The 26,099-nt window shown below is 44.2% G+C and overlaps 1 protein-coding gene across 1 annotated transcript in view; it reads left to right on the forward strand.

Annotated features, from left to right (window-relative positions):
* The first annotated feature begins 2,573 nt into the window (after window positions 1–2,573).
* EXT1 (exostosin glycosyltransferase 1) overlaps window positions 2,574–26,099 on the forward strand; it is a 291,269-nt gene continuing 267,743 nt past the window's right edge. Inside the window, exon 1 of the mRNA XM_036829922.1 lies at window positions 2,574–4,324. Coding sequence (XP_036685817.1) covers window positions 3,363–4,324 — 962 coding nt within the window. The 5' untranslated portion in view covers window positions 2,574–3,362. The remainder of the gene's footprint in view (window positions 4,325–26,099) is intronic.

Below are 26,099 nucleotides of genomic sequence, written 5' to 3' on the forward strand. Positions count from 1 at the left end.
ATAGTCTAGATGAGGGATAGACATATAAATAATAATTCTAATGCAATAAAGGCAGTAATAGAAGAATGAATAAATGGGCAGGGTAATAGAGAAAAGGGGCATTCATTTTGTTGAGGCATGTTGGGGATTTGTGGATGATTTTTAAAAAAAATTTTTATTGGAGTATAGTTGATTTACAATGTTGTGTTAGTTTCAGGTGTACAGCAAAGTGAATTAGTTATACATATACGTATACCCACTTTTTTTTTTTTTTTTTAAGATTCTTTTCCATAAGGGGCTACTTAAGATTCCAGTTGGTTTTTGAAATGTGGAACTTAGGCAAAAAATGTTACACATGTAGAGCAATTTACAGTTTCCAGATTCAGAAAAATATTATTATTATGACTTTTTAAACGAGAAACTGAAATTCAGTGAGATTAAACCACATGCCCAAGGCACTAGTAAATGACAGATCTGGGGTCTGAATTCAAATTTTCTCTCATTTTCAGTACCAAAGTTTTTCTCACAGTATATACCACTATGGAATGTGACAGTAGGGCTGGGTATCCCTGGAGCGTGGGATGAGGGAATCAGTAATGGTTAGGCAAGACAAGAAAAAATGTGTCAAAGCAGAAAGAGATGCAAAAGAGCAAGGGCAGTAGCTGGCTCCTACTAAGATCACACAGGACAACTGTCAGGATATAGAGGGGCTGCAATCCCTACAGCCCCATTCCATAGGGCTGAGAAAATCTGCACCCTGATCTCAACAGAAGGATCCCTGCCTTGCATGGCTGCTCTCAGCACCCCAGGCTGCGGGGGAGCCCTGGGTCACATGTGGTTTCAATCACTGCATTTATCTGTATCATTGTCATTGCATGTGGAAGATGACTGCAATCTCATCTCTGTCCCAGGCCTGTCCAAATTGTGCAGGGGGTACAAATCAAATCTGGAAAAGCTACCTCATCTTTGGCAGGCCAGAGATAGGGAGAGACTTCAGGAATGTACAGTGATGTCCCACCCAGGCCCCTTCTCCCCTTTATTAAAAACAAATCTGAAACAACAAATGTCTAAAATTTTCCGCTTGATAATTTCACCCTGCCTTGTTATAACCATGCCCTTTGTCCACACCCACTGGAGGTTTTTGCAGCCTGGGGAGAGCTGGGAAGTGTCTGTCCCTCGCTCTCAGTCACTCCCATAATAAACAATCACTAAACAGCTTGCTGCCCTAGGCAACTGTTTGTCCAGCTTGGCCAGGCCCCTGTGACTTAGGCTGGGGAAGAGGGTGGGTGGTGTTCTCTGTAGAGCAGAATTCAGGCTCTGAGGCCAGAGAGCTTGGTTTGGACCAGAAATACTGTTTGGGAGTGAGCACATCTTTGTGGTCCTGGAAGACCTTTAGAGGGACTCCAGCTCTTTATCTGATTTGTCCAGTGAGGCTCCCTGGGGGGAGCTTGGGGCTGGGGTGTGGTAGGGCAGTTGAAGGGTGGACCAACCATCTTGTACTAATGGTAAAGAAGGTCATTTCCTGCCTCAAGTTTCTCATCTACAGCTGGGACAGCTGGCAGTTCTACTAGTCATCCATCCCTCAGAGACAGCTCCTTAAAAACCGCCACCCCACCACGCGCAAAAGAGAATAGCATCACTATGTGCTGGGAAAAGCTTAAATTAACAGGGTTCTCCTCAGCTATTAGAAAATCTCTTTTCTTCCGCTGTATTTGATCTCTTGGAAGCTTTCTACAGAACAGACAAGGGGCTTCGGGATGCGCGGAAAGTTATTGAGGATTTGGGATAGGTGTCTTCTCTTAGGGCACCGACAGACATGAAGGATTGTAATGATTCCTCTTGATTGTAATATTTCCTCTTTATTCTTGGGGCTTGGGGTGTCTCCTTGGGGAAAGAGAAAAAAAAAAAAGGATGGGCTATGTAGGGAATAAGGGACCTGTTTTAATGCTTTGTAAAAAGGAAACATTTGGGGCCTCAGAGAGTCGAAGATGGGCGGGGAGAGGCATCCGTAAGGTCCGCGGTCGCTTTCTATGAAGTCTTTCTTTCCTCCCGCATCCCTTGGGCTCGCCCCACTGCTCCAATTTTCGAGCATCCTTCTCCAGGAACCCGAACACTCCCAGCCGCCCGCTCGGGGAGGCGTTGCCGACAGGCAGCCGAGGAGACGGGATTCTCGAGGGCGCCCGAGGCAGCAGGAGCAGCGGGGCCCGGGAAGCGCCGGCCAGTCCCCGGTTCCCCGGTTCCCCGGTTCCCCAGCCGCCGCGCGCCAGCGGGCGTCTCTGGGAGGCGCTGGTTCCCGGCGCAGCAGCAAAAGGCGGTGCGGCCCAGGCCGGGGTCCCGGCCGGGACGAGCCGAGGGGCCACGGGGCTCGCACTGGGCCGCCCCCCCGCTCCGCCCGCCGGGCCCCGGCAGAAGCGCCCCGGGGTCCGCGCGCCGCCCGCACCCCCCGCGCCGCGCCGGCGCCTCTGCCGGTGGCCGGGGGTTATGAATGGGCGCAGCGGAAGCACCGCCCCCCCCGGACGTGACGCTCGGCCAATGGCAGCGCGGGCTGCGTGGATGGATGAGGTCAGCGCTGTCGTGTCGGGAATGGAATGTGTAAGTGTAACATTCAGAACCGGGTAACATTCGGCGACCGAACGCGGCGGTCGGCAGCAACCGCGCGGGGGCCTGGGAAGCGCCGCTCGGGGCCGGCACTGCCCGCGGGGAGGACGCGCCGCCGCCGTCACCCAGCGCCGCCGCCTTCTGCCGGGCCGCCGCGCGTCCCGGGGGCCGGCCCCGCGAGCGCAGGAGTAAACACCGCTGGAGTCTCGGAGCCGCTGCAGAAGGGAATAAAGAGAGATGCAGGGATTTGTGAGGTTACGGCGCCCCAGCTGCAAGATGCACTAGCCGGCTGAACCCGGAGCTCGGCTGACTTGTTGGAACCGGAGTGCTCTGCCCCGGAGTGTGGATGAGTTGAAGTTGCTTTCCCGGGGCTCGTTTTCCACGGCGCAGAGAGGAATCCGAGAGGCAAGGAAATCACTTCGTCTTGTCATTGATTGGGCATCGGGAGCTTTTTTTCCCCCCTCTCTTTCTTTTCCTCCGTCTTGTTGCATGCAAGAGAATTACAGTCCGCTGCTCGCCCGCCCTGGGTGCGAAATATTCAGCCCCGCTCTCTCCCGTCTATTGTGCAACCCAAAGATGAAAGACCGAAGGGGAGAAAGTTAAAGAAATCGCCCACATGCGCTGGATCAGTCCACGGCTTGGGGAAAGGCATCCAGAGAAGGTGGGAGCGGAGAGTTTGAAGTCTTTACAGGCGGGAAGATGGCGGACTGGAGCTGAAAGTGTTGATTGGGAAACTTGGGTGATTCTTGTGTTTATTTACAATCCTCTTGACCCAGGCAGGACACATGCAGGCCAAAAAACGCTATTTCATCCTGCTCTCAGCTGGCTCTTGTCTCGCCCTTTTGTTTTATTTCGGAGGCTTGCAGTTTAGGGCATCGAGAAGCCACAGCCGGAGAGAAGAGCACAGCCGTCGGAATGGCTTGCACCACCCGAGTCCGGATCATTTCTGGCCCCGCTTCCCGGACGCTCTGCGCCCCTTCGTTCCTTGGGATCAATTGGAAAACGAGGATTCCAGCGTGCACATTTCCCCACGGCAGAAGCGAGACGCCAACTCGAGCATCTACAAAGGCAAGAAGTGCCGCATGGAGTCCTGCTTCGATTTCACCCTTTGCAAGAAAAACGGCTTCAAAGTCTACGTATACCCGCAGCAAAAAGGGGAGAAAATCGCCGAAAGTTACCAAAACATTCTAGCGGCCATCGAGGGCTCCAGGTTCTACACCTCGGACCCCAGCCAGGCGTGCCTCTTTGTCCTGAGTCTGGATACTTTAGACAGAGACCAGTTGTCACCTCAGTATGTGCACAATTTGAGATCCAAAGTGCAGAGTCTCCACTTGTGGAACAGTGGTAGGAATCATTTAATTTTTAATTTATATTCTGGCACTTGGCCTGACTACACCGAGGATGTGGGGTTTGACATCGGCCAGGCGATGCTGGCCAAAGCCAGCATCAGTACTGAAAACTTCCGACCCAACTTTGATGTTTCTATTCCCCTCTTTTCTAAGGATCATCCCAGGACAGGAGGGGAGAGGGGGTTTTTGAAGTTTAACACTATCCCTCCTCTCAGGAAGTACATGCTAGTCTTCAAGGGGAAGAGGTACCTGACAGGGATAGGGTCAGACACCAGGAATGCCTTATATCACGTCCATAACGGGGAAGACGTCTTGCTTCTCACCACCTGCAAGCATGGCAAAGACTGGCAAAAGCACAAGGATTCTCGCTGTGACAGAGACAACACTGAGTATGAGAAGTAAGTGGCTTAGCTGATGGGCCTCAGCGGCTCAGCCCTGGGCCCTGCCCACCTGGTCCAGGTGTGAAGTTGGGAGATGGGGGTGGGGCAGGGGACCCCCCCCTCGGGTCCTTTTCCTTTTGCTCTCAGCCTGGGACTGAGCAGCCTGCTTCTGGTGTGTAGCTTGGAGCTGAGGACCCAGAGTTTGAGCTCCTTGGGCTAAGGGAAAATCCTGGAGCACTTTCCTGGGCCAAGTAGGTGACCATGTTTCCCTCTTGGTTGGAAAGCCTTCAGGGTGATGTGTGTTCTATGAAGGGTGTGGGTTTGATCCAAGTTTGGAAACTGCACTTCACCAGTGGATCCAGGAGGGTGTTTGTGAGAGGGTCTAGGGACCCGAGAGGCTCTGAATCCACTCACAGTCTGGGGACCTTACCCCAAGATTGATGCTTTATTTGCTTTTCTCACGAGCAGGGGGAGCAGCTTTCCGCGGAATTTTCCCACCCCTCAATTGTCATCTTTCCGCAAACCTTAAATTTGTGTTAGCAGTGGAAGTCCTTTAATTTCAGCTACTAAACTTTCTGTGCCTGCCTCTTCCCTACTCCCAGATGGCATTGACTTCTATGAAGGGAGACTGTAAACTGGTTAGGGCCTGTGATCTTGCATGCATGCATGCATTCATTCATGTGTGTTTGTTGGCATGTATATATCCTGCCTCCCTAGGAGAAGCTGTTTTTAAAAAATCTGGGCCTCAGCCCCTCTGCTGTAAACTCCAGTTGCTAATTTAGATTTCCCATTCCCTTTTGTCTTTATCAATTTGCATGTAAATCGGAGACTGTTACTCTCTGAATGGGCTGTGAGATGCCTCTTTACCCTCTGGAGTGAAGCAAGTTTTGTCCAGTTGCTAAGTAACTTGAGTTGGGGACTTTGTAGACCTTCTCACTCTTCCTTTTCCTTCCCAGTGACAGTAACTGACACACTGGGCTTGGGGTCAAAGCTAGTTTCTGCGAATCGGCTTTAACCTGAGCTTGGAGGGTCCGTTTCCTCATCGATGGGGTGGGAGCCCCAGACTCTCTCACTTCTGTCTGGCTGTGAAAGAGTTAGTGAGCTCCTACAGTGCCTTTCCACGTTACGCCAGTTAAAAACCAGAGCAGCCTTGTGCTACCCAGGGAGGAAGGGGAACCTCTCAGCTGAGTACAAGAGGAACTGGCAGAGGTTGGCGGGTTTTGCAATTGATTCATGAAATGCAGAATAGGGGAAACGCTTTGCAGACCTGATTGGAACAGGAAGGGGCATGGTGGGGAAAGGACCCTGAAATGAAAGGTTTGATTGTTGTCTGTGGATTTCCTCAGACACTCGGGCCTCTGTAGGAGTGATTGGAAGGGAAATTCAAGTCCTCCTGTACTTGATCGTAGACAGTGAAGGAGAAAGTATCAAACACTGGGATTCCCCAAACCCCAACGCCTCTTGCTTTTCGAGCATAAGCAAAGCCCGAGGCTGTAGGGTCAATTATGAATCTAAATTTTCCTCTGCTTCGGGGGCAGTTATGTGTGAATGTTGGGTGCAGTTGCCATGGATTAAAATTTTCTCACAAAAGAAACAAACTGTGGTTAGTAATGAACGCTTTGTTTACACGACATTTACATTGACCTATTCCTGTGGGTGCTTGTAAGAAAAAAATGCTCATAGCCTTTGAGGAATTTCTTTGTCTGGTTTATGGTGGAGTAACTCGAGATGAAGTCTGACCTTTCAGTGTCTTCTCAAGCAGTTTCACCGAATTTTGTAGAAGGATCATGATGGTCTTCATTCCTCTAAAGGAGCTGGAGGGGAGATCTTAAGAAATTTGAATTATACGTTTATTTGGGAAACACCCTCAATCCGATACAACAGTCACATCTGCTTTACTCTCCTAGTCCCAAAATAAATCGTCTACATTCTCTGCAGAAGGTTTTTCTAGAGATTTTTGGCAATAAGGGAAGGAGGGGTTGGTTTCCAAGAAACTTTAATTTTTGCTAATTAAATTCCACTAATTTTTGACCTTTTGTCGTTGCATCAAGAAATCAGACACCCACGCCCTTGTTTTGGTTTATGTTTAAAGACCACAAGGGGTCAGGCCCTCAGGACTGAGTCTCATCTGAAGAGTGGCATTTAGTGAGGAAAGCAAGTTGCCTCTTTCTCCTGAGCAGGGATTTCTTTCAGAGTCACTTCTGGATTTTCTTCATTCCTTTTTTGCATACTTTCCAGCTCTAACCTTGTTTCATAGGACGGGACGGTGTTGCAGAACGTTTACATTCATCGGCCTGCTTCACCTGGAGTTTTAACTCCTTCCTCTCACTGGGTTATCTGAACGCTTTATCTCTGAGAAATGGTGCTTGCAAACATGTTTGCCTCTGCGGTTGACTTTGGAAGATATGAAGAATGAATGAGCTCTGAAATGTGGTGAGAATGCTCACATAGCAGGCAACCTGTCTTGTGCTCTGAAGTAAGCACAACTGTTGTACTTTGCTATTTATACTGATGTTTTCTGTAAGTCAGCTGTGCGTGTGTCAGACGCAGAACTCCTTCAATCAAATGCTAATCTCTTCCCAGGGTTTTAGAGGAGGATATTGCAGTTAGGTCTATATAAGTCATCTAAGTTTGACTTCTTATACTGTCTCATGGTGTGACTTTTGATTCATCACCTTGAACCTTAGTTTATCCTTTGGTGGAATGGGTTTTTGACTGCTTTAGGGTTCTCTAAGCGTTCATTTGATAATGGCTTATAAAAACAGGATCAGTTTTCATCTACTTTTCTTTATTAGCAAGTGCCTATGAAAAGCCTTCAGTTTAATTTGCTGCCACAAACAACCACATATAACCTTGCTTTGGACTTAGGGGGTCTGATAATTAGATTGCAAATTTATGGTATCATGGTCAAGTTAGGATACTATAGAATATGTACAAGTGTATCAACTAAAAAAAAAGTTGCTTTTAGCGAAATTTAGCCTTATGTGACAATAAATGTTTAGTTGAGGACTTATGTTTCAACTTCACTTTTGTGAAAAACAGACAGTTACTACTAAAGGTATAGGAGAACTGCATGGAATGAAGGAAAAGACTTTTCTCTTGTAATAGAGCAATATTTTTGACCCAGACTTCCAGGATTGTATTAAAACATCCATTTTTATGACACCCGTAATTAATTTTCATCAGTTACATATATTAACAGATGTAGATGACACTGGCTAAAATAAGTTGCTGCAGTGATTACATGATTTGTAATGAGGCTTCAGAGAAATTCTATTTTACATCTTTTGAGCTTCTTATGCACCCTTACAGAATTACTGTATTTTTGCATGAACCTAATAGTGCAGATCCCTTCAAAGGGCATTATTGTGAAACTTCAAATTTGGCTTTCTGAAATAGAAGAAAAAGAAGGAAATGAGAGGTGGCTTCTATCTTTGACCCCTTTGAGGAAAGCGGTGGAGAATATTTTAAGCAGCTCTTCTGGGAACAGGCAGGATTCTGTGCAGGCCTTTTGGACACCTTCTCCTGTGTTTGTTGAAGCTGTACCTCACAATCCTGCTGTTCTTAAGGGTCTTGAAGGTAAGTGATCATACAACTTCCAAACATCCTAATTTTACAGACATGGAAACTGAGGGATAGACTGTTAAAGGGATTTGCTTAAGGTCAGAAAACTGTTTAGTAGCAGGGGTAGCCCTAGAAAGCAGGCCTTCTGACTTTTTCTCCTTGACCTACAGTATTCCATCATTAATTACAGACACACCTGAAAGCTCTCCAGCCACTGGAAGGTCCTTATTGATGGTGTTTCTTACGGGATTTCTCTTGGAATCATTGGGGAAGCTGATAAAGGCTTTGGACCAACTTTGTGAAAAAAGAAAGCACATACATGCATAATTTGTCATCTAGTTTTAGGGGTTGACACACAGCCGCTACTAAGGGCATCGTCAGACTTGAGAACTTTTGCTCTAGGGCTTACATATTTCTTTTCATTGCCAACTAAGGTGGAGGTCCCCGGTGCTGTTTTAGTCTACGTAGGAGTTTTGGGGACTTTTCAGTTTGGCTCCAGTGAATTTTGGGAATAGGCTGTGAATTCACTGAATGCTAAGCTGAATTCAAATGCATTTATAGCAAAAAGAAAATGTGCACAAGTAAATGATGATATATTGATTCCCCATTTTCCCGGACTATATTCCCAGACACCTTGGGTGAGTTCGTGATCCAACAGGGAACCTTGGAGGAATGAAAGTTGGAAATTGTGCTTCTCAGGTTTTAAATGTAAAATATTAGCACCTTTTTCCCTACAGGTGTATGATAGCACAAAAGCATTTCTAGAATAAACCACATAAGCACAGTTTTGTTTTTTTGTTTTTTTTAACACACATGTGTGCTCTTTTTTTTCATTTATTTATTTTTGGCTGCGTTGGGTCTTCGTGGCTGTGCGTGGGCTTTCTCTAGTTGCAGCGAGTGGGGGCTACTCTTCGTTGCGGTGCGCGGGCTTCTCATTGTGGTGGCTTCTTTTGTTGAGGAGCACAGACTCTAGGCGCACGGGCTTCAGTAGTTGTGGCATGCAGGCTTCAGTAGTTGTGGCTCGCGGGCTCTAGAGCGCAGGCTCAGTAGTTGTGGTGCACTGGCTTAGTTGCTCCGCGGCATGTGGGATCTTCCCGGACCAGGGCTTGAACCCGTGTCCCCTGCACTGGCAGGCGGATTCTTAATCACTGCACCACCAGGGAAACCCAAGCACAGTTTTAAAATAAAGCTAGGGCCAGCCCTAGATGAATTTTGAAGTTAGCAATTGCGTCTTCTTGCCCCGAGGTTCTAATTCTTTCTGTGCCCCTCCCGTCCCCAAGTTTCTCACCTTCTCTGAACTTGCTTTCTGGAGGGCTCCTGAGAGCCTCATTTACAAGGAATCCCTAAAGGTTGAGGTTTTGTGGGCTACTTCTAGGGACATTGGCAAGTTGATTGAGTCTAGTTCAAAAAATGACGGTTGAAAGTGGAATCTGTGACCTGCGCTGGGAGCCTGTGGGATTTTGTCCTTCAGAGGATGGCTTGCTACGAAGGCTTGGGTGGGCCCCACCAGTGGGAGGCCACCATTGGCCCCCCTGACTGTGACAGCAGCTTTGGGTGGCACCGACTTGGCCAAAAGGGGAGCTGTCATGCCCTCAGGTGGTGCTTGTTCTCTTTGTCCAAAGGCCTGTGGATGTTCCTCCCCAGAACCCGCTGTTAGAAACACCTGCTGACAATGACCTTGAGTACACTAAGGTCACACCAAAGGTTGTGCTTGATAGGGCCCGGCTGCTCTGCTCACAGCCACCTTGCCAGGTGTCTCGTCAGGCCATTTTACAGGTTTGTAAGCTGAGGCCAGCTCTGGAGAGGTGGATTGTCAAGTCTGCACAGCTTGTAAGTAGCTGAACGGAGGCTACAGTCCAGGTTTTCTGGTTCCCATTCCTCTCATTTCTCTGAGGCCCGCTGCTCCCTCATGACCGTCACTTTTCCACACAGCCTCTTCGGAGGGAACCCGTCAGGCTCAGCAGTCACTAGATACTGCAGTCTCCTGAGAGTGTTCGTGTTGGGACGTGAACACCATGAGCTTAATGACTGATTGGTTTTCCTTCAAAGCTCTTCCGTCTGTGCCCAAGTTCCTTTAATGCACAGGGGCTCCCTCAAAACTGCAAGATATTTGTCCAGTGTCTTATCTGAAGTCGCCTTTATGAGCTCATTTAAGCCTTTTGACAACAGTGTGTAAAATCCCCACTTTACAGATAGGAGTGCAGGCCGCGAGAGGGTAAAGTTAGGAGCCATGGTCACATCTGGTGAGGAAATGGTGGTGTTCAAACCAGGCATCTTGGATGTCGAAGACAGCGCTCTTTCCTCTAAAAAAATGTTACCACCTTTAAGGATCAAGCAAAATTTCTACCCGTTCACAGTTTTGTATCAGTGAGTTTAGTGTGATTTGGGTGTTTGTATGTCGTATCTTTTTTTTTTCCCCTACTGCTTTCCTTTATAAACATGCTTCCCAAGGAAAAAATCTGGCTAAGAGATGTGATTAAGACGGCCCTGAGTTGACACTTAAGCATCGAACTCCTTCAGCTTATAGCTTTGACTATGTAGATTCTGCCTTTCATTTTCCCCTAGAGCTCTTCTCAGAAAAGTGAGGAAGTGAATCATGTGTGACCTTTGCCCTCCTGCTAGCACCTTGCAGGGTTTGCCCTGTACTAGGTGTCAGTGAACCCATGAGGTGGTGCAGGAGTGACCGTTGCCCCAGGTATAAGGTGTGACCCTGTAGAAATGGGAGACCCACTGGAAGATTCCATTTCTGACACAACGGGCCAGGTTTCTGGAGTGTAGCACACCACTGCTGCTAGGCCCTGAGGCTCCCTGTAGAAAAACAGTGGTTAAAATATTATAAAAATTGTACAGAGCCTCTGCAGAAAGTTAGGAAAATGCAAAAGAGATGAATATGAAAATAAATGTCTTCTCTAGTCCCGACAATGAGAGCTAACCACTATTATTAAACTTCAGTAGTTGACCTGTTATAACCCACATATACACCTCTGCGAGTGATTATGTCATTCCACGTCTGCATATCCAAGTACCTTGTATAGATATGTTAATTATTATTTAATTAATAGTAAATAATGAATTCGACACATTTTCCTTACGTGTCTTGTTTGTGCCAGACACATAGGTGTTGGAGCTGGGAGTGAACAAAACAAACTCCTGGCCGTTCTAGTCTGTTGGTTTTATAAAGTTCAAGTCCGACTTTAAATGTATTTTTGCATGTTGCTTTTTTCTTAACATTATCTCAGAGCCTCTTCCTCTCCTACTAAAGAGGAAAATCCTATTAAAATACTAAAGTAGGATTTTTAATGGCTGCACGGTTCTTTTTAGTAACTTACGGCTGTACCGTAGTTGATTTGCATTTTCTTAGTAAGAGATTTGTTTCCCATCTTTTCTTTTATTATACATAAGTCTGTGATGAATTTCACTGTACTGAGGATTTGTTTTCTTCTGGACTAAGGTCTCTCTCTCAGAAAACACAGCACTTCCTCTCTCCTGACCCCCCCGCCCCCCCAATCCCTTTTGGAGGAATAGCAATTTTTGAGGTGAGTTTGAGCACCCATTTAGCGAAGTAGCCGGCATGAAATGACTGCTTAGATAAACTTCTGTAGGTGTTAATTGGTCCTGCGGCGGGGGTGGGCGGGGGAGGGGGTCTTTGACGCTCCCACAGCTCTGTTCCCTTTGAAGTTTCATTTTTGCTGGAGCCAGAAACCTCCGTGTGTCTCTTTACTGAGAAGACTGCTTCCTCTGTGCGTTCTACAGCCTCTCCTGGGGTCTCAGAATCTGTGGGCCTAACCTGGGTAGGTGTCAGTTTTTTAAGTTAATTGTGTCAGCTGCTCAAAGCCCTCCTCTCTTTTCTCTTTGGCTGTTGAGTCTTTGGTCCTTTGGAGGTGAATTGAGACAAGTGGCTTTACCTCTGGGGCATCCAGGTCAGGTCTGGGATTCTAAGTGCAAACGAGGCACTATTCTAAGTGATTTAAAAACCAAGACAGAGGGAATTCCCTGGCGCTTTCACTGCCGAGGGCCCGGGTTCAATCCCTGGTCTGGGAACTAAAGTCCCCCAAGCCTCGCTGAGTGGCCAAAAAAAAAAAAAAAGAAAAAGAAAAACAAATAAACAAAAAACCAAGACAGAAAACAAGGTGAACCAAACCGTTTACGCCTAGTTAGACTTTCTTCCCATTGTAATTGCTTTGAGCAGCGATAAGATTTGTGGAGAAACACTTCCTCGTTTTGTGTACCCTTTGTCTTCTGTGAAGCCCTTTAGGAGAGGGCGATAACCCTGGACCAGGGAAGTCACTCACCCACACACATTCCTGGACTAGGTGCTGAACCTCTCAGCCTCATTTTCCACATCTGTAAGTGGGGATCATAACACCTCACAGGGTCGCTGAAAGATTGAAAGGAGGTGGAGTGCGTAACTGCTTGTAATGCGAAACCTCTTAAACACTGATGTGCTCTACAAGGTGCTGGTGTTTATTAAAAACCATCTTGCTGCCATTTTCTAATCAACCACAGAGGTTTGCTTAGTTTCATAACTTGGCTCTTTACTAAGCCACAGAAATAACTGCTCACCTCTTTCTTGATACTTAATCCCCAGAAAATTGTGGTAGATGCCCTGGAAGGCTAGCCATTATTTCTGTGGGCTGTGGGAAGACCTAGATGGGGCCTTGGAGCTTGCAGGTGGCCTGGGGCAGAGGTGGGAGCAGGTGGAGGGTGGTCTCTGGGGCAGTCAGGCACTGCCTTGACTCTGCATCCCCCAAGTTCCCTGGATGACTGCTCTAGGAATGCACGTTACTGCTTTTGCAAGTGACTTCTGTGCCTCGTCGGTTGAGGGTGATCTTTGGAAGGCTACCTCGTATGAATGGGCCGGTTCGACAGGCCCTTAGGTTGCAAAGAGCAGGATATCACTCAGGCCACCTTAAGTCACAGGATTTATTGTGAAGGGACATGGAACAAAAACTGGACTGGAAGTGTTTCCAGCAAGTTCTCAGGACCCAGCACAATAACTTGGGTCTGCTCCTTTCTTCCCGCTCTGGACCTTCGTCTCTCCCCAGACTGGCACCTCTGTCGCGGGGTGTGTCTGCCAACCACTGGCCAGTCTTTCCTGAATTCTCTCCTGCAGGCCCTGGAGGAAACCAGCCTGATTGGCTTTACTGGGGATCCTTACTCCTTTCGGGGAGAGCCATTCCTGTCAGGCCATGTCTCTGGGTCTGGTGGTGACCTCATCAGTTGAAAGACTGCCCTGTCACATTGTCATTCTTGATTGAATTGGTGGCCATCCTCTTGCAAAGAACAGCCTAAAGTTGCTTCCTGAAACGGGACTGTGGTTAGGGGAAGTTGCCTGTGGCAGGCACTGTTGAAGCCATATCCTGTTGGCACTGACATATTTGAGCCCGGTTGATGATGATGATAGCTGCTAATATTTCTTGAGCGTGTACTGTGTGCTGGGTAACGGGCAGTATCTTCTTTAATCTTTACGTCCACCCTAGCAGGAAGATACTCATTTGAGATGCAGAACAAAGTTCAGAGAATCTTTAAAAGTGACTTGCCTAAGAGCACACAGCTGGGACACAAACCGAGGGCCGTCTGGCTTCTGAACCTGTGTTCTTCACCACGGCATCGTACTGCTTCTGCACAGCTGGAACTGATGTCATGAAGACCACACACACGTACACAATAGTGTGATTGATTTATAGGGTATCACTTGTGTTTCTCACCTAGAATTGATTTAATCTTGCTGGAGAAGAGACAGTTCTAACCAGCGTGGTAATCTGGTTTCTCAGCCCACAGCAGATTCAAAGCAGTCAATTTAAAGAGGGAGGGATTCTTGCAGGCAGAGCTGGGAAGAAGGGACAGTTGGCAACCCAAATGGAAGGAAGCAGGCCAGGAAGTGATAAAATGTAACACCCAGAAGAAGTAAAGAAGCACTGCAACTTAAGAGCAGCTGGCCCAGAGCCCGAGTGTGTCCTACGGACTCCCCAGAAGCGTGCCTTTGAGTCCCGCCACCTAACACCGTGCCTGTCACCAAGCAGAGCTTCTGTAAATATTTGATAAACTATACCATGGTACAGCGCTGACCGTGAGCCACCTCTTATGTACGCTGGCCTTTGTTTCAGAAAGTAGAGGAACAAATAATGAACTTTATAACTTTTTTGAACCCTATGGTTAAAATAAAAATATTTTGGTGGCCCTAAGATAAGCCCTCCATTTGAAAGCTTATGTACCAAGCTTAGCAAGTTCCCCAAGGGCTCCGGATACAAGGGGTAGTTGCATCCTTGGAGTTTGCATCAGAGTTCTGGTATTTGTTGCTAACTCAGATTTCTGGGGTTTTATAATACATATCAATACTTTAATGAGAAATATAAAGTTTTCTGGTATTGTCATGTGGGCCTGTGATGCTAGTTATTCTTTTTTTTTTAATTTTTATTTATTCATTTATTTATTTATTCATTCATTTATGGCTGTGTTGGGTCTTCGTTTCTATGCAAGGGCTTTCTCTAGTTGCGGCAAGTGGGGGCCACTCTTCATCGCGATGCGCGGGCCTCTCACTGTCGCGGCCTCTCTTGTTGCGGAGCACAGGCTCCAGACGCGCAGGCTCAGCAATTGTGGCTCATGGGCCTAGTCGCTCCGCGGCATGTGGGATCTTCCCAGACCAGGGCTCGAACCCGTGTCCCCTGCATTGGTAGGCAGATTCTCAACCACTGTGCCACCAGGGAAGCCCGATGCTAGTTATTCTTGACTGACTAGTGCTCCAAATGCCTTGGGCCCTGGGCTCAGGGAAAGAGTGGCCCTGGGTGTGGAATATGGAGGCTGGGAATTAGAGAAGGGGGAGGTGTCCATAAGGGGAGGAGGGGCATCTAGTCTGTTGCTTAGAGGCTGCCCTGGTAGGTATGTTGGGGCACATGTCCTGCTTTTTCTGCATTTCTGGGGATGCCCAGGATGGGAACTGATGGGTGGAGATCTGGAATGGATTTCACATGTCCTATATATATTCCAGCACCCTGACAGATTGGTGGAAGTCATCCACAGCACCACTGATAAAAATAGGACCATGCCACCATCCTAGTTGAACTCACCCTGGAGGCTTCTCATAATTCATTCATACGATATGAAGGTGGGGTTGGTCCAGCTCTACCTGCCTTTCCATCCCCAGACCTTTGGCAGAGCCTCATTCCTCCTCCTCCTCCCTTTCCCCACATGCCCTCTTCTCTCTCTCAGAAAACTGTCCCCCAGCTTCATTTCATTTCTTCCAGTGTCACTTCCTTGATGCCCCAGACTTGGTCACATTCCCCTGTTAATGGGCTCTTATAGAACAGTTAATACTTGCCACGGCTGTGGTTTTTTCCATTTATTTAACTATCTGTTTTTCTCTCTCCCCAGTAATTGTACGGGCCCTGAGGGGAGAATTCATGTTGTTTTTCATTAAATTTACTCAACAGATACTTATTAAGCACCTACTCTTTCCAGGCACTGGGGATTCAACAGTGAACCAAACAGACACACATCCCTGCCCCAAGATGGTCCCAGTCTAATGACTGCAGGCTTTTACCATGTCAGTTATGGCCTGTGTTAGAAGGTGCTTGATGCTGGGAAGAAAAGCAGTGTATGGAAAGGGGTGAAGGCAGTGGGTCTCAACCTGGGGAGCTTCTGGAAATGGGGCATGGGCCCTACTCCTGGCCAATCAGACCCTATGGGGATGGAGTTCAGGTTTTTAAAAAGCTCACCAGGTGATGTGGATGCAGAGTGAGAATGGGAAAGGGGGGGTTTACAGTTTAAATACGGGGGGAAGGAGGGCTCTGTGGCGAAAGTGACATTGAACTCACTCACTGCTGTGTCTTCACAGCCTAGCACCATGCCTGACCCACCCATACTGGGCGCTCAGTTTTTGTTGGATAAATGAAAAAAAAATTACATTTATTTAACCAATCGAAATGCTGTTGACCGTACAAAGTATGGGTTCTGTAGATGTCCCTGTCTTTGGTTTACAGCCCAGGCCTTCCCGTGTTTCCTCCAAGTTCATCTTTTGCTGATTTACCCAGAGTTTCTTTTCATTTTCAAAGGGGATGTTTCTTCCAATAACCTTTTTTTTTTCTTTTCTTCCAAGGTAGTTTCTTTTCTTTCCTTTTCTTTTTTTCCTGTTCTGTTGGATATGATATTGGTAAAACCAAATTAAAATGAACTGACAGGCTTTACTGCATAGTGTGAATCTAAAGAATTTATTGCTACAGGAGAAACCATTATGGTCTTTTTGTCATTTAATTTTAACAGTCTGTAGATATTGGGACTTTTTGTGCCCCCTTAATTGCAATTTTTCTCCCAAATGGTAGGTCGAATATAACTTTTGGCTTACATTTCCTGCTCAGGTTACATCCCAACTCTGTTAACTGATATTGAAGCATTGCCCCAGAGTATATAGTAACATAGCTTAATTGAGCTATCAGGCTTCTAATGAATTCATATTGAGATTTATCATTTAATTAAAAAGCAAAGGGGAAAAAAAAGCAAAGGGAAGGTGTTCAGTTGTTTCTCCCATTGGCCTCCATTTCCTGCACTTAAAATCTCCTGGCTTGTTTGTGTTAGTTAGCTTGTGGAATTGTATGGATATTACATAAATGTATTCAAGGTGTATAGATTAAAAAGGAGAATGCACTGGATCCCAATTACTTGACTTCTTAATAGGTCTTAAAAATGGATTCAGATTTGGTGGCAATCGTATGACACTTGATTAAGTATGAATTATGTTTTATGTTTTTACAAAGCTTGGTAAGGTCATTTTCCAAAATGATTTCTAGGTCTGTATGTCTGAACCAATCTGAAAATCTAATCAGAGGGGATCTAATACCGAAATACTTTAGCTTTACTGAGAAGCAGAGAATAAATTTTTCTTGAAAACACCATTTCTTATATGCTATGTGCTCCTTTAAAATTCACACTGCATTAAAAAAGCTGCCTTTAAGCAACACCTTTTATGATAACTGCATTTTTAAGTATGCAAGTGTAATGTTGCAAACCTGTAAATGTAGGGCAGTCAGTCTTTTACTGATTCAAAGACTGGAAATGTATGATATTTTCTGTATTTAGATTGTAGAGTTACATTACATGTTTTTAAAAAATTGAACAGTATTTTATATGAAGATAAAATTTAAGTACCTCAATGTTTACTACAGTTCAAAGAAAGAGTAGTATTTTCCTGCACTTATTTTATTTTTTTATAAATTTATTTATTTATTTATTTTTGGCTGCATTGGGTCTTTGTTGCTGTGCACAGGCTTTCTCTAGTTGCGGCGAGCCAGGCTACTCTTCGTTGTGGTGCGCAGGCTTCTCATTGCGGTGGCTTCTCTTGTTGCAGAGCACGGGCTCTAGGCCTGCAGGCTAAAGTAGTTGTGGCTCGCAGGCTCTGGAGCGCAGGCTCAGTAGTTGTGGTGCCCGGGCTTAGTTGTTACGCGGCATGTGGGATCTTCCCGGACCAGGGCTCGAACCTGTGTCCCCTGCACTGGCAGGCGGATTCTTAACCACTGTGCCACCAGGGAAGCCCCTGCACTTATTTTAGACTTAACTATGTCTAAGGAGTAACCCAAGTAGGATAAATGAGGGCAAAAAGGATTCAGTATCAAAATAAATTTTTTTTTAAATTGAGATATAATTGACATATAACATTGTATTAGTTTTAGGTGTACATCATAATGATTTTATATATACATATATATATATCATATATATTGCCAGATGATGATATGTTATTTATAGATATATTGTAAAATATTTTATATATACATATTGCAAGTGATATGTAAATATATATTAGTAATATGTATATGTTGTGAAATGATTACCACAATAAGTTTAGTTAATGTCCACACATTTTTACAAATTTTTTTTCTTGTGATGAGAATTTTGAAGACTTACTCTCTTGTTAATTATAGACACCACTACATCTCTAGGACTATTAATCTCATAACTGGAAGTTTGTACCTTTTGACCGCCTTCACCTGTTTACTCCCCCGACACACACACCCCCAGCCCGCTTCTGGCAACCACCAATCTCTTCTCTGTGTCTGTGAGTTTGGGGGTTCTTTTTTGGATTCGTAAGTGGTGTTCAGATGGTGTTTGTCTTTCTCTGTCTGACTTACTTCACTTAGCATAATACCCTCAAGATCTGTGTTGTCCCAAATGGCAAGATTTCCTTCTTTCTTAAGGCTGAATAATATTCCACTGTGTATATATACCATATTTCCTTTATCTGTTCATCCATTGATGGATATTTAGGTTGTTGCCATGTCTTGGCTACTGTAAATAATGCTGTCAGAATAAATTTTGAGTTTCTATAAACGTAAGCTCAGAGATTGAGCACCCTTAAATTCCAAGTATGAAGTAGCTATTCTAGGGGGTGTTGGTGACTCTTTGAGCCTCCCTGGGCCTCAGTTTCCCTTAACTGGTTTTCCTGCACAGAGTCCTGTGAGCTCATCACCAATTGGGGCTATCAGGCCTGTGCACACATGTGTATGTCTATGCATCTGTCCTTTGTCTGAGAAGGAGCCTGGTGTTCAATCATGCTATCATGGTGTCAGTTTTATCTGGAGGGAGGAGAAATAAGATCATGGAAGTGACCTTAAAGGTCTAGTGTAACTCTTGTATTATATAGATAAGGAAGTAGAGATCCAGGGAAGCTGGGCAGTTTGCCCAAGGTCATGTAGCTGGTTGCGACAGAACAGGGAATGGAGCACATATCTCTTGACTTCCAGCCAAGTATGGCACGGAGGTCATGCACCTGGGCTCTGGAAACTAGGGGCTTGAACGTGAATGGTGGCTCTGCCACTAGCTGGGCACCTTACTTCTTTGCTTCCATTTCTTCACTTATAAAATGGGGATAATAATAACTCCTATTTCATAGGGTTGTTTTTGTGAAGATTAAGTGAATGATATTACGTGTAAGATGCTTAGAACGGTGCTTGGTACATAGTAAGTACTCAGTCAATAACCATTGTTACTGTCATTCATCTTCCTGTTCCATTAAACCACGTTAGTCTTGTCCAATTTCAGATTTACCATTTGTGTCTGTTTATCATTGTTTTCATTTCATTTCTTCCATTGGACCTATCTGTTTACAGCTCATTATAACTATAGTGTGCAATGTGATACATTAGCTTGCTAGTCATATAAAAGTTCAAGGTGGTTTGGCAAGTGCCCAGAATTCCAACCACCTGTTGTAACTGTTGCCAAAATACGATAGATTTTCATTTCCCAGAAGTTGTTCCACCGAGGGTGCAAATTATTAATATGACTTTATGTCTTTAAAACATTTTTTTTTTCATTTACCAAAGTACGTATCATGTTTCCCACCTGTTCCGAGAAGCTGAGCATTCACGTGGGTCTTCTTGTTCCTGCCTCTTGAAAAAACATTAAAACACTGGCAGATGTGCCAGTGGCATCGCCTGAAATGACTTTCTGAGCTAAACCTGCATGAGACAGAGAAGATAATACGATTTTTTTGTTCTCTCGCAATGCAAGGAGGCGAAGGAGCGATCCCATCACGATGGGGTACTTAGCAAATCGGGAAGTGATAACAGTGGATAACTTTCTACTTTCCGCAATTTGCATGGCTGTTAACAATTGATGGCTTTTCTTAGGACGGGTGTTATCAGCTGCAGCAGGACCCAGACCTCTGGACCCTTTCTGCATGCTAAGTTGAAGCAGTGTGTCACCTACCCTTGATGATAAACTTCTAACAGCAATCTGGGTTAACGTTAGGGAGGAGACTTAAGACTGTGTTCTGAAGATCTGGGAGGTTTCAGACACATTGTAATTTATATTTTCATTCTTGCTCTCGGGAGACACAGCTGCACTTAGGAACAAACACGTAGTAAGAGCTGTTCTGTAATAACCGTTTCTGCCACCAAATCCAGATGTGATCTGATTCCTACTGGATTCCACACTGGAGCAAGCCTTGCTGTGATGGAGATACACTGCGGGTCGCATCCTGTCCCTTGGCACTTTACCACATTCCCCCGACCCAAAAGCATGTTAGAACAGGATTATATCCTTGTTGTAAATCACAGAATCATATAGAGTGTTCCCTAACAGCTTTTGCAAAAGAGACTCTAGGGAACAGTTCATTAAGTATAAGTCAAGTGAGACCTTCTACCATAATCTCGAACATGATATTGCTTGACTGCAGACAGCAAGCAGTTGTGTATTTTACGTACAATAGCGACACTAGGGCTGTATTTATTTGTAGGTGGAGGAAATATTCAAAATCCATTTTCTTTTTCTGGGAACATTACTGTGTCAGTGTTGGATATTGTTTTCTACCAAGAATCAGATGATTTTTTTTTTTTTTTTTTTTTTTTTTTTTTTTTTTGGTCTCCCTCTCCTTGTCGTCTCATTTCTTCCTCACAAAATAAAAATTGCCCTTCTTTCTCCCCGTAAGCTGACTTGCAGATTCAGGTAGCAGTTGAGATAAAAGTACCGTATCGTATTTCCAATTAACTCATTTAATTAGATGAGGTGAATTAATTGGATTTTTTGACATGTCTCTTAAAGTCTAAAATATTTGCTTTTGGAATTCCCAGGTACCACGACTTGGGAGCTTTCTCAGTTTGCTCCTTGATTCAGGACTGGTGTAATAAGACCTGTCATTTGAAGCCTGTCATTTGAATTCCCCTTGGGGGTGTAAAAGTGGCCTAGTGATTTTTCAGATAGTGGAGCATAAATCAGCAGGCCCAGGGCATTCCCTGGTTATCACCAGGCTCATCAGCAGAAACCTGGATAAGCATTGCTCTGTCCACACACAGCAGATGAGATGGTAATCTAAGGGCTTGTTTCCATCACGTGTGGACGGACTCTGAAGTTTCTTTCCCCTCACTATTCTCTCACCCTGTATAATTTTAGGTGTCTGCAAGCTTTGAGGGGCCTCCTTATGTCCTATCATTCAGGGCCTGGGGAAATTCTGGAATTTAGATTGGGGCAGTTTTAAACCTTAGATCATTCTACCTTGCATTATAATTACTTAGTTTTTGTCTCTCTGGGTGTATTCCTGGGTATAGCTGGTTCATTCCCCTCTGTACCCCAGAGCTCACCCCCCACTGCAGTAGTTGGATTGATAGGTGTTTAGTTAAATCTTACTACACTTGGTTAGCCCATTGTAGTCCTTTCTTTGGCTTAGAAATTCCAGAACCCAAACAGATGGAGGTAAGACTATGGCATATTCTGGAATTTTTCATCTTTTAAAACATTTTTTAGTTTTTAGTGTTTTAGTTTTCTTTAGTATCTGTCTTTTTCAAATATAGATCAAGAGGCCAGACCAAAAAATTTACTGGGATCAAAGTACATAACACCTCGTTTCATGGTGGAAAAATACCTGATAGGCTCTTTCTCTGCCATTTGACTCCAAACATCTTTTGATCACAAAGTTATTTGGATGTTTCATACTTTATGTTCTACTTGGACTTAAATCCATAAGTCTTATCTCAAGACGTGTGTATTTGTTTTTTATCTGTTTCCCTGGTATTAGCACAACACTGAGCATATAGTAGCCCCTCTAGAAATATTTGTCTAATGAGTGTCTTTTGGTCACGGTGGCCTGTAAGTGCAGAGAGGAAGACTTTTGGAACTTAATAGACTTCTTTCATTTTGTTTGGAATAAGCAACCCACAGGGGATGTTGAATAGAAAAAATAAGTTTACAAGAATTTCCTCCCCCCGCCAGCCACTTGAGGTTCAATATAATAGGAATGAAGTTAGAGATTCACCAAAATCAGGTGATGATTTGCAGCTTTGAAATAACTTGTGCCTTTGACTGTCATTTTAGCTATGAGTAGGTTCCCGGTCATAATTCTGTAATATCCCGAAAAGCCTGCTTTATGGACCTTGAACTGCACTCTATTGTGTAAGGCCTCAGTTCTTGGCCAGGTGTAGTTTCTATTGCTTCAAAGCTCACTTCCTCCTGGAGGGCAGGCCAAGAGAGTGAAGTCCTTGTAGAGACTTGTGGTGGACTCTCCAGGCAACTCCACAAGAAAGAACCCTCTGATCACTCCTTTGGTGTTTCGACTGCCCCCTCCAAGAAAGGGACCAACTGTCCTGGTCCCTGGCCCCAGGACCAGAACCTCAGTCCCCACTGTCTCTTGGTGAACGGGGCACTGCATGCTATGCTCAGACAGCTGCTCGTGGTGCCATCAGCTTTCCTGGAATCTAATCCCATAGCAGAGACCGTACAGAGGAGGCCCAGGGATACAGTTCTGTGGCCTCGTCCCCCAGGGGCAGTTTCCCACAGGTGGGCTGCAGCTTCCCACAGGTGGGCTGCAGCTTCCAGGGTTCATCCCTAGGCTACTTCGTTCTTTTTTACAGGCCTTCTGTTGCCACTTCCGTCTCTGCAGAGCAGCTCCTGGCACCTCCCACTCCCACTTGACAAGGATGGATTTTACATACCTCTTTTTCCTGGGTACTCTCTAGCTGTTAACAAGGGACCATCAGAGGCATTTCTTTGTGGCTGTCTAGAAAAGCCCTCCCTGCAGTCTGAGCCACCCCACCCTGCTCTCTGCTGCTTCCTTTTAGTCAGTCTTTTTTCAGTAGCCCTCCCTCCCGTGAAGGCTGTGTTCACATGTGTGCACACGCATGCACGTGCACACACACACACACACACACGCACACACACTATCTCTTCCTGTTCCCTGATTCCCTAACCCTACGTCACCCCTCCTACTGCCATTCAAATCAAGCTGTTCTAGCTCTTAAGGGTTCTTATCTCAGAAGCTCGAGTTTACATTTAACTTTTAAGATAGAGCCACCCAAGGGTACAGCTTAAACCATAATCCAGTGAATGTTTGGGAAATTTTTTTTGTGTGATTGCAGAAGTAATATTTGAGCGTTGTTCAAAGTTCAAACGTTATAGAAAGTGAAACTTACCTGTAACACGCTCATATATCATCTTGAACGGTTGAGTGTATATTTCTTTTTTTTCTAGGCAGGTAACATATTATTTATTTTCTTGAAAATAGGATTATTTTATACACACACACATATCTCCTCCTTTCTAATTTCTTTTTTTAATCACTGAATTATATATCAAGCATTGTGCCATGTCAGTACCTATAAATCTCTCCCTCATTTTAATAGCTATAAGGTATTCCGTTGTGAAAATAATTCTTTGATTAGGTTACAGTAGAGTATAAACTGTGGCATTTGACTCTTCATCACAGTCTGTCTTTCTGTATATTCACCCTCCATTCTTGGTCTGAGAAAAAGGAGTATACTAAGTGTACGTTTAGCATAATGAGTTTTTTTTGGGGGGATAACTAGTTGAAATGTTTTGTTTTCTCAGTTGTCCATACCTGTTTAAAAACCTATTTTAAAGGCTAAAAAGCCTTAGGATTTTAATTGCTTTCTTAAATATAAAAATAATATACAGTTTAGTTTGTCAGTTTAACTAAAGGACCAAAGTCCATGAACCGAAAAGACATAAGTCTCATGTAGAGGAATAAAGGAAACCTTTCCCAGAATGAGGACTGCTCTGAGATTCAGAATTGCAGACAGTGAAATTTGGGGTGTGACCCCTTAAATAAGTGTGATTTGGAAAAGGTTTCTAGCACTACTTCACATAGTGCTTTCAAAATGTCTGTTTATTTTCTCTCTTGGCACAAGTGAGTACAAATCATAACTGGTTAGATGATATCAAAGTCTGGGACCAGGGTAGAGAGTGGGTCTTACTCTGATTTGATCAAAAGCAAACAAAGCAAAAGCAAGTGGAAAAAAAAAGTTAAAATTTTCTCATTGTGGGACTAAAATGCTTCATGCTGAATTTTCACTTTCTGATTAGAACTGACAGTTAAACAGATATGATTTATGTCTTAGGGGTCAGGAAGAAACTGTCAAATTTTAGTTTGACTGTCCTTTTCTCTGTCTTCCCCCACTTTTTTTTTTTTTTTCTTAAGCATGGCTGTATTAATCAGATAGCAGCCACTGTTTGACATGTCCTTCTGTGGTGTTTGTAGATTAAGTCAGAACCATGCCAAAAATCACTTTGCATTTTTCTGATGGAGGAGAAATGAACCTGGTTCATTCCATCTCAACAGCTTTACCCAAATGGTTTAGAGTAGACCTGCCTGATTTCAAAAAGGAGGGCTAATGTGGGGTCTGGTTTAATAGAGGTGCCATTTTTCCCCCTTCACCTCCAGGTTTTATGTTTCCGTGAACATTGGCTTTAATTTACCCCAAACAAGCCTATGAATGACCTTGCTCTAGTATCTCTTGCTGATTTCAACTCCCAAGTAATAAGCCGGGGAATGTTTTCTTTCTCAGCTCAGCAAAGAGGGGAAGGGGGCTCTTCTGCAGTTGCTTTTCCATGCATTTACTTTCTACCTGCTGGCTTCAAACAGTAATAATTTTTATGTGCTCCTTGTGCATTGTGTTTAATTAAAAGCAGTTCTATTCGCAGAGGTACTTGTATGATTTTTTTTTCCCTGAAATGAATAAAACAAATAGGCATCTGGTATTTGTTTTGTATAATACAATCCCCATAAAATGAAGAGAAATAAAACATAATTATCTGTAAAGGCTTGTTTTATAAGCCTGAGAATGGGCTTGTTTCTACCAGCCTTTTAAATTCTACTCATACAGGAAAGAATCCCTTTGTACATTAATACATAACAACAATAACAACAAAAGCTTCCCAATTAAACGCATGAACCCAACTTATTTTTATTAAACACATTTTTTTTTTCTGTTATAGTGTGGATGACAAAAGTTTGTCATGTGTTTACCTAGTTTACCTAGTTTTCTCTCTAGGTAAACACATTAGTCTGAATATTAGGAAATATTCACTTCCTGTTTGACAGTCTGTTCAATTGGCATAGCTATATTTATTACTTTTTCCCCATCATTAAAGAAACAATGTTATATCAGGTGCTGAATTTTTTTTTTAGGTCACAGACCACTCTGTAGATTCTAAAACCTTCCTTTCAAAAAAGTGCACGTCAAACTTTTGCATACATTTTGATAGGGTTTGCAGATTTTCTGATCTTTGGGTAAAGACCCCTGCCAATGCCTGATAATTATTTTGAAAACTGTAGTTATAATCTGAAGCTAAGGGACTTCCCTGGTGGTCCAGTGGTTAAGACTTTGCCTTCCAATGCAGGGGGTGCAGGTTCGGTCCCTGGTCGGGAGTTAAGATCCCACTTACCTCGTGGCCAAAAAAAAAACAAACCCAAACATAAAACAGAAGCAATATTGTAACAAATTAAATAAAGGCTTTAAAAATGGTCCACATCAAGAAAAAAAATACCTGAAGCTAAAGTGTTAGCTTCAGTATATGAATAGCTGATGAAAGGAATTTGCTCAATGGTTTTGCAGCATTGGATTTAATTTCTTTCTAGGAGTGGAGGAGTACTCCTGTCTGAGAAAAAAACCCTCAGATTTTGGGAAGTATAGAAATTATTAGTTCAGAGGTGGACTTGCTGTCAGATTGGATGGTAGTGCCTGTATCCCTGGGGGCTCCTGTTCCCAAGACTGTTTTTATTGTTCCTATCCACTGCTGGGTGCGAGCCTTGAAGTGGTGAATTCAGCCTCTGAGGTTGTGTGTCCATTGCTGCAAGAATAAAAGCAGCAGTAACAAAATCATGCAGCGCAGTATTTCACAGTGACAGTTTTATGTGGTTGTGTGATGCTGCAGAGTCTTGTATGTGATATCGACCCTTTTCTTTTGAGTCAAAGCCCAGGGTTTTATTGGAGAAGGGAGGCTTCAGAAATAACTGAGTCTACCACAAAATTAAGCACCTAAATAGTTATCCCATTCTGTCTATTATTAAACTAATTGCTTACAGGAAGTAATAAAGTACATATATCTATTGTATAGTACATATACTTATATCCGGCTTGAGTAATGATTTCTAATTCTAGACTTCTAACCCTTTTTTACTTTACCTTTTGGCACTGAAATTATACTGAAACATTCATATTATTGTGAGTGCGGGTGAATTAAATAGACTTAATACCTGGTTTCTCTGTTGTCATCTACTGGAGAATGAATAGCTTAAAATAAGAGCGTCAGTTCCTCATCCAAAGGGAGGCTGAATATTCCAATTCTAGATCGGCAGTTACTTTGTGTGCTTATTTGAAATACCATTTTTGAACATACTTGGCAACTTAAAGTACCCAATTAAAAAGCTCTGTGGAAAGAGGAAGTCTGCGGATGTGCAATTAGTTCTTAGGATTCAGAGCATTTCCTTTATGTGTGGAAGGCCATAATA

The sequence above is a fragment of the Balaenoptera musculus genome, chromosome 17 (assembly GCF_009873245.2).
Source record: "Balaenoptera musculus isolate JJ_BM4_2016_0621 chromosome 17, mBalMus1.pri.v3, whole genome shotgun sequence".
NCBI lineage: Eukaryota > Metazoa > Chordata > Mammalia > Artiodactyla > Balaenopteridae > Balaenoptera > Balaenoptera musculus.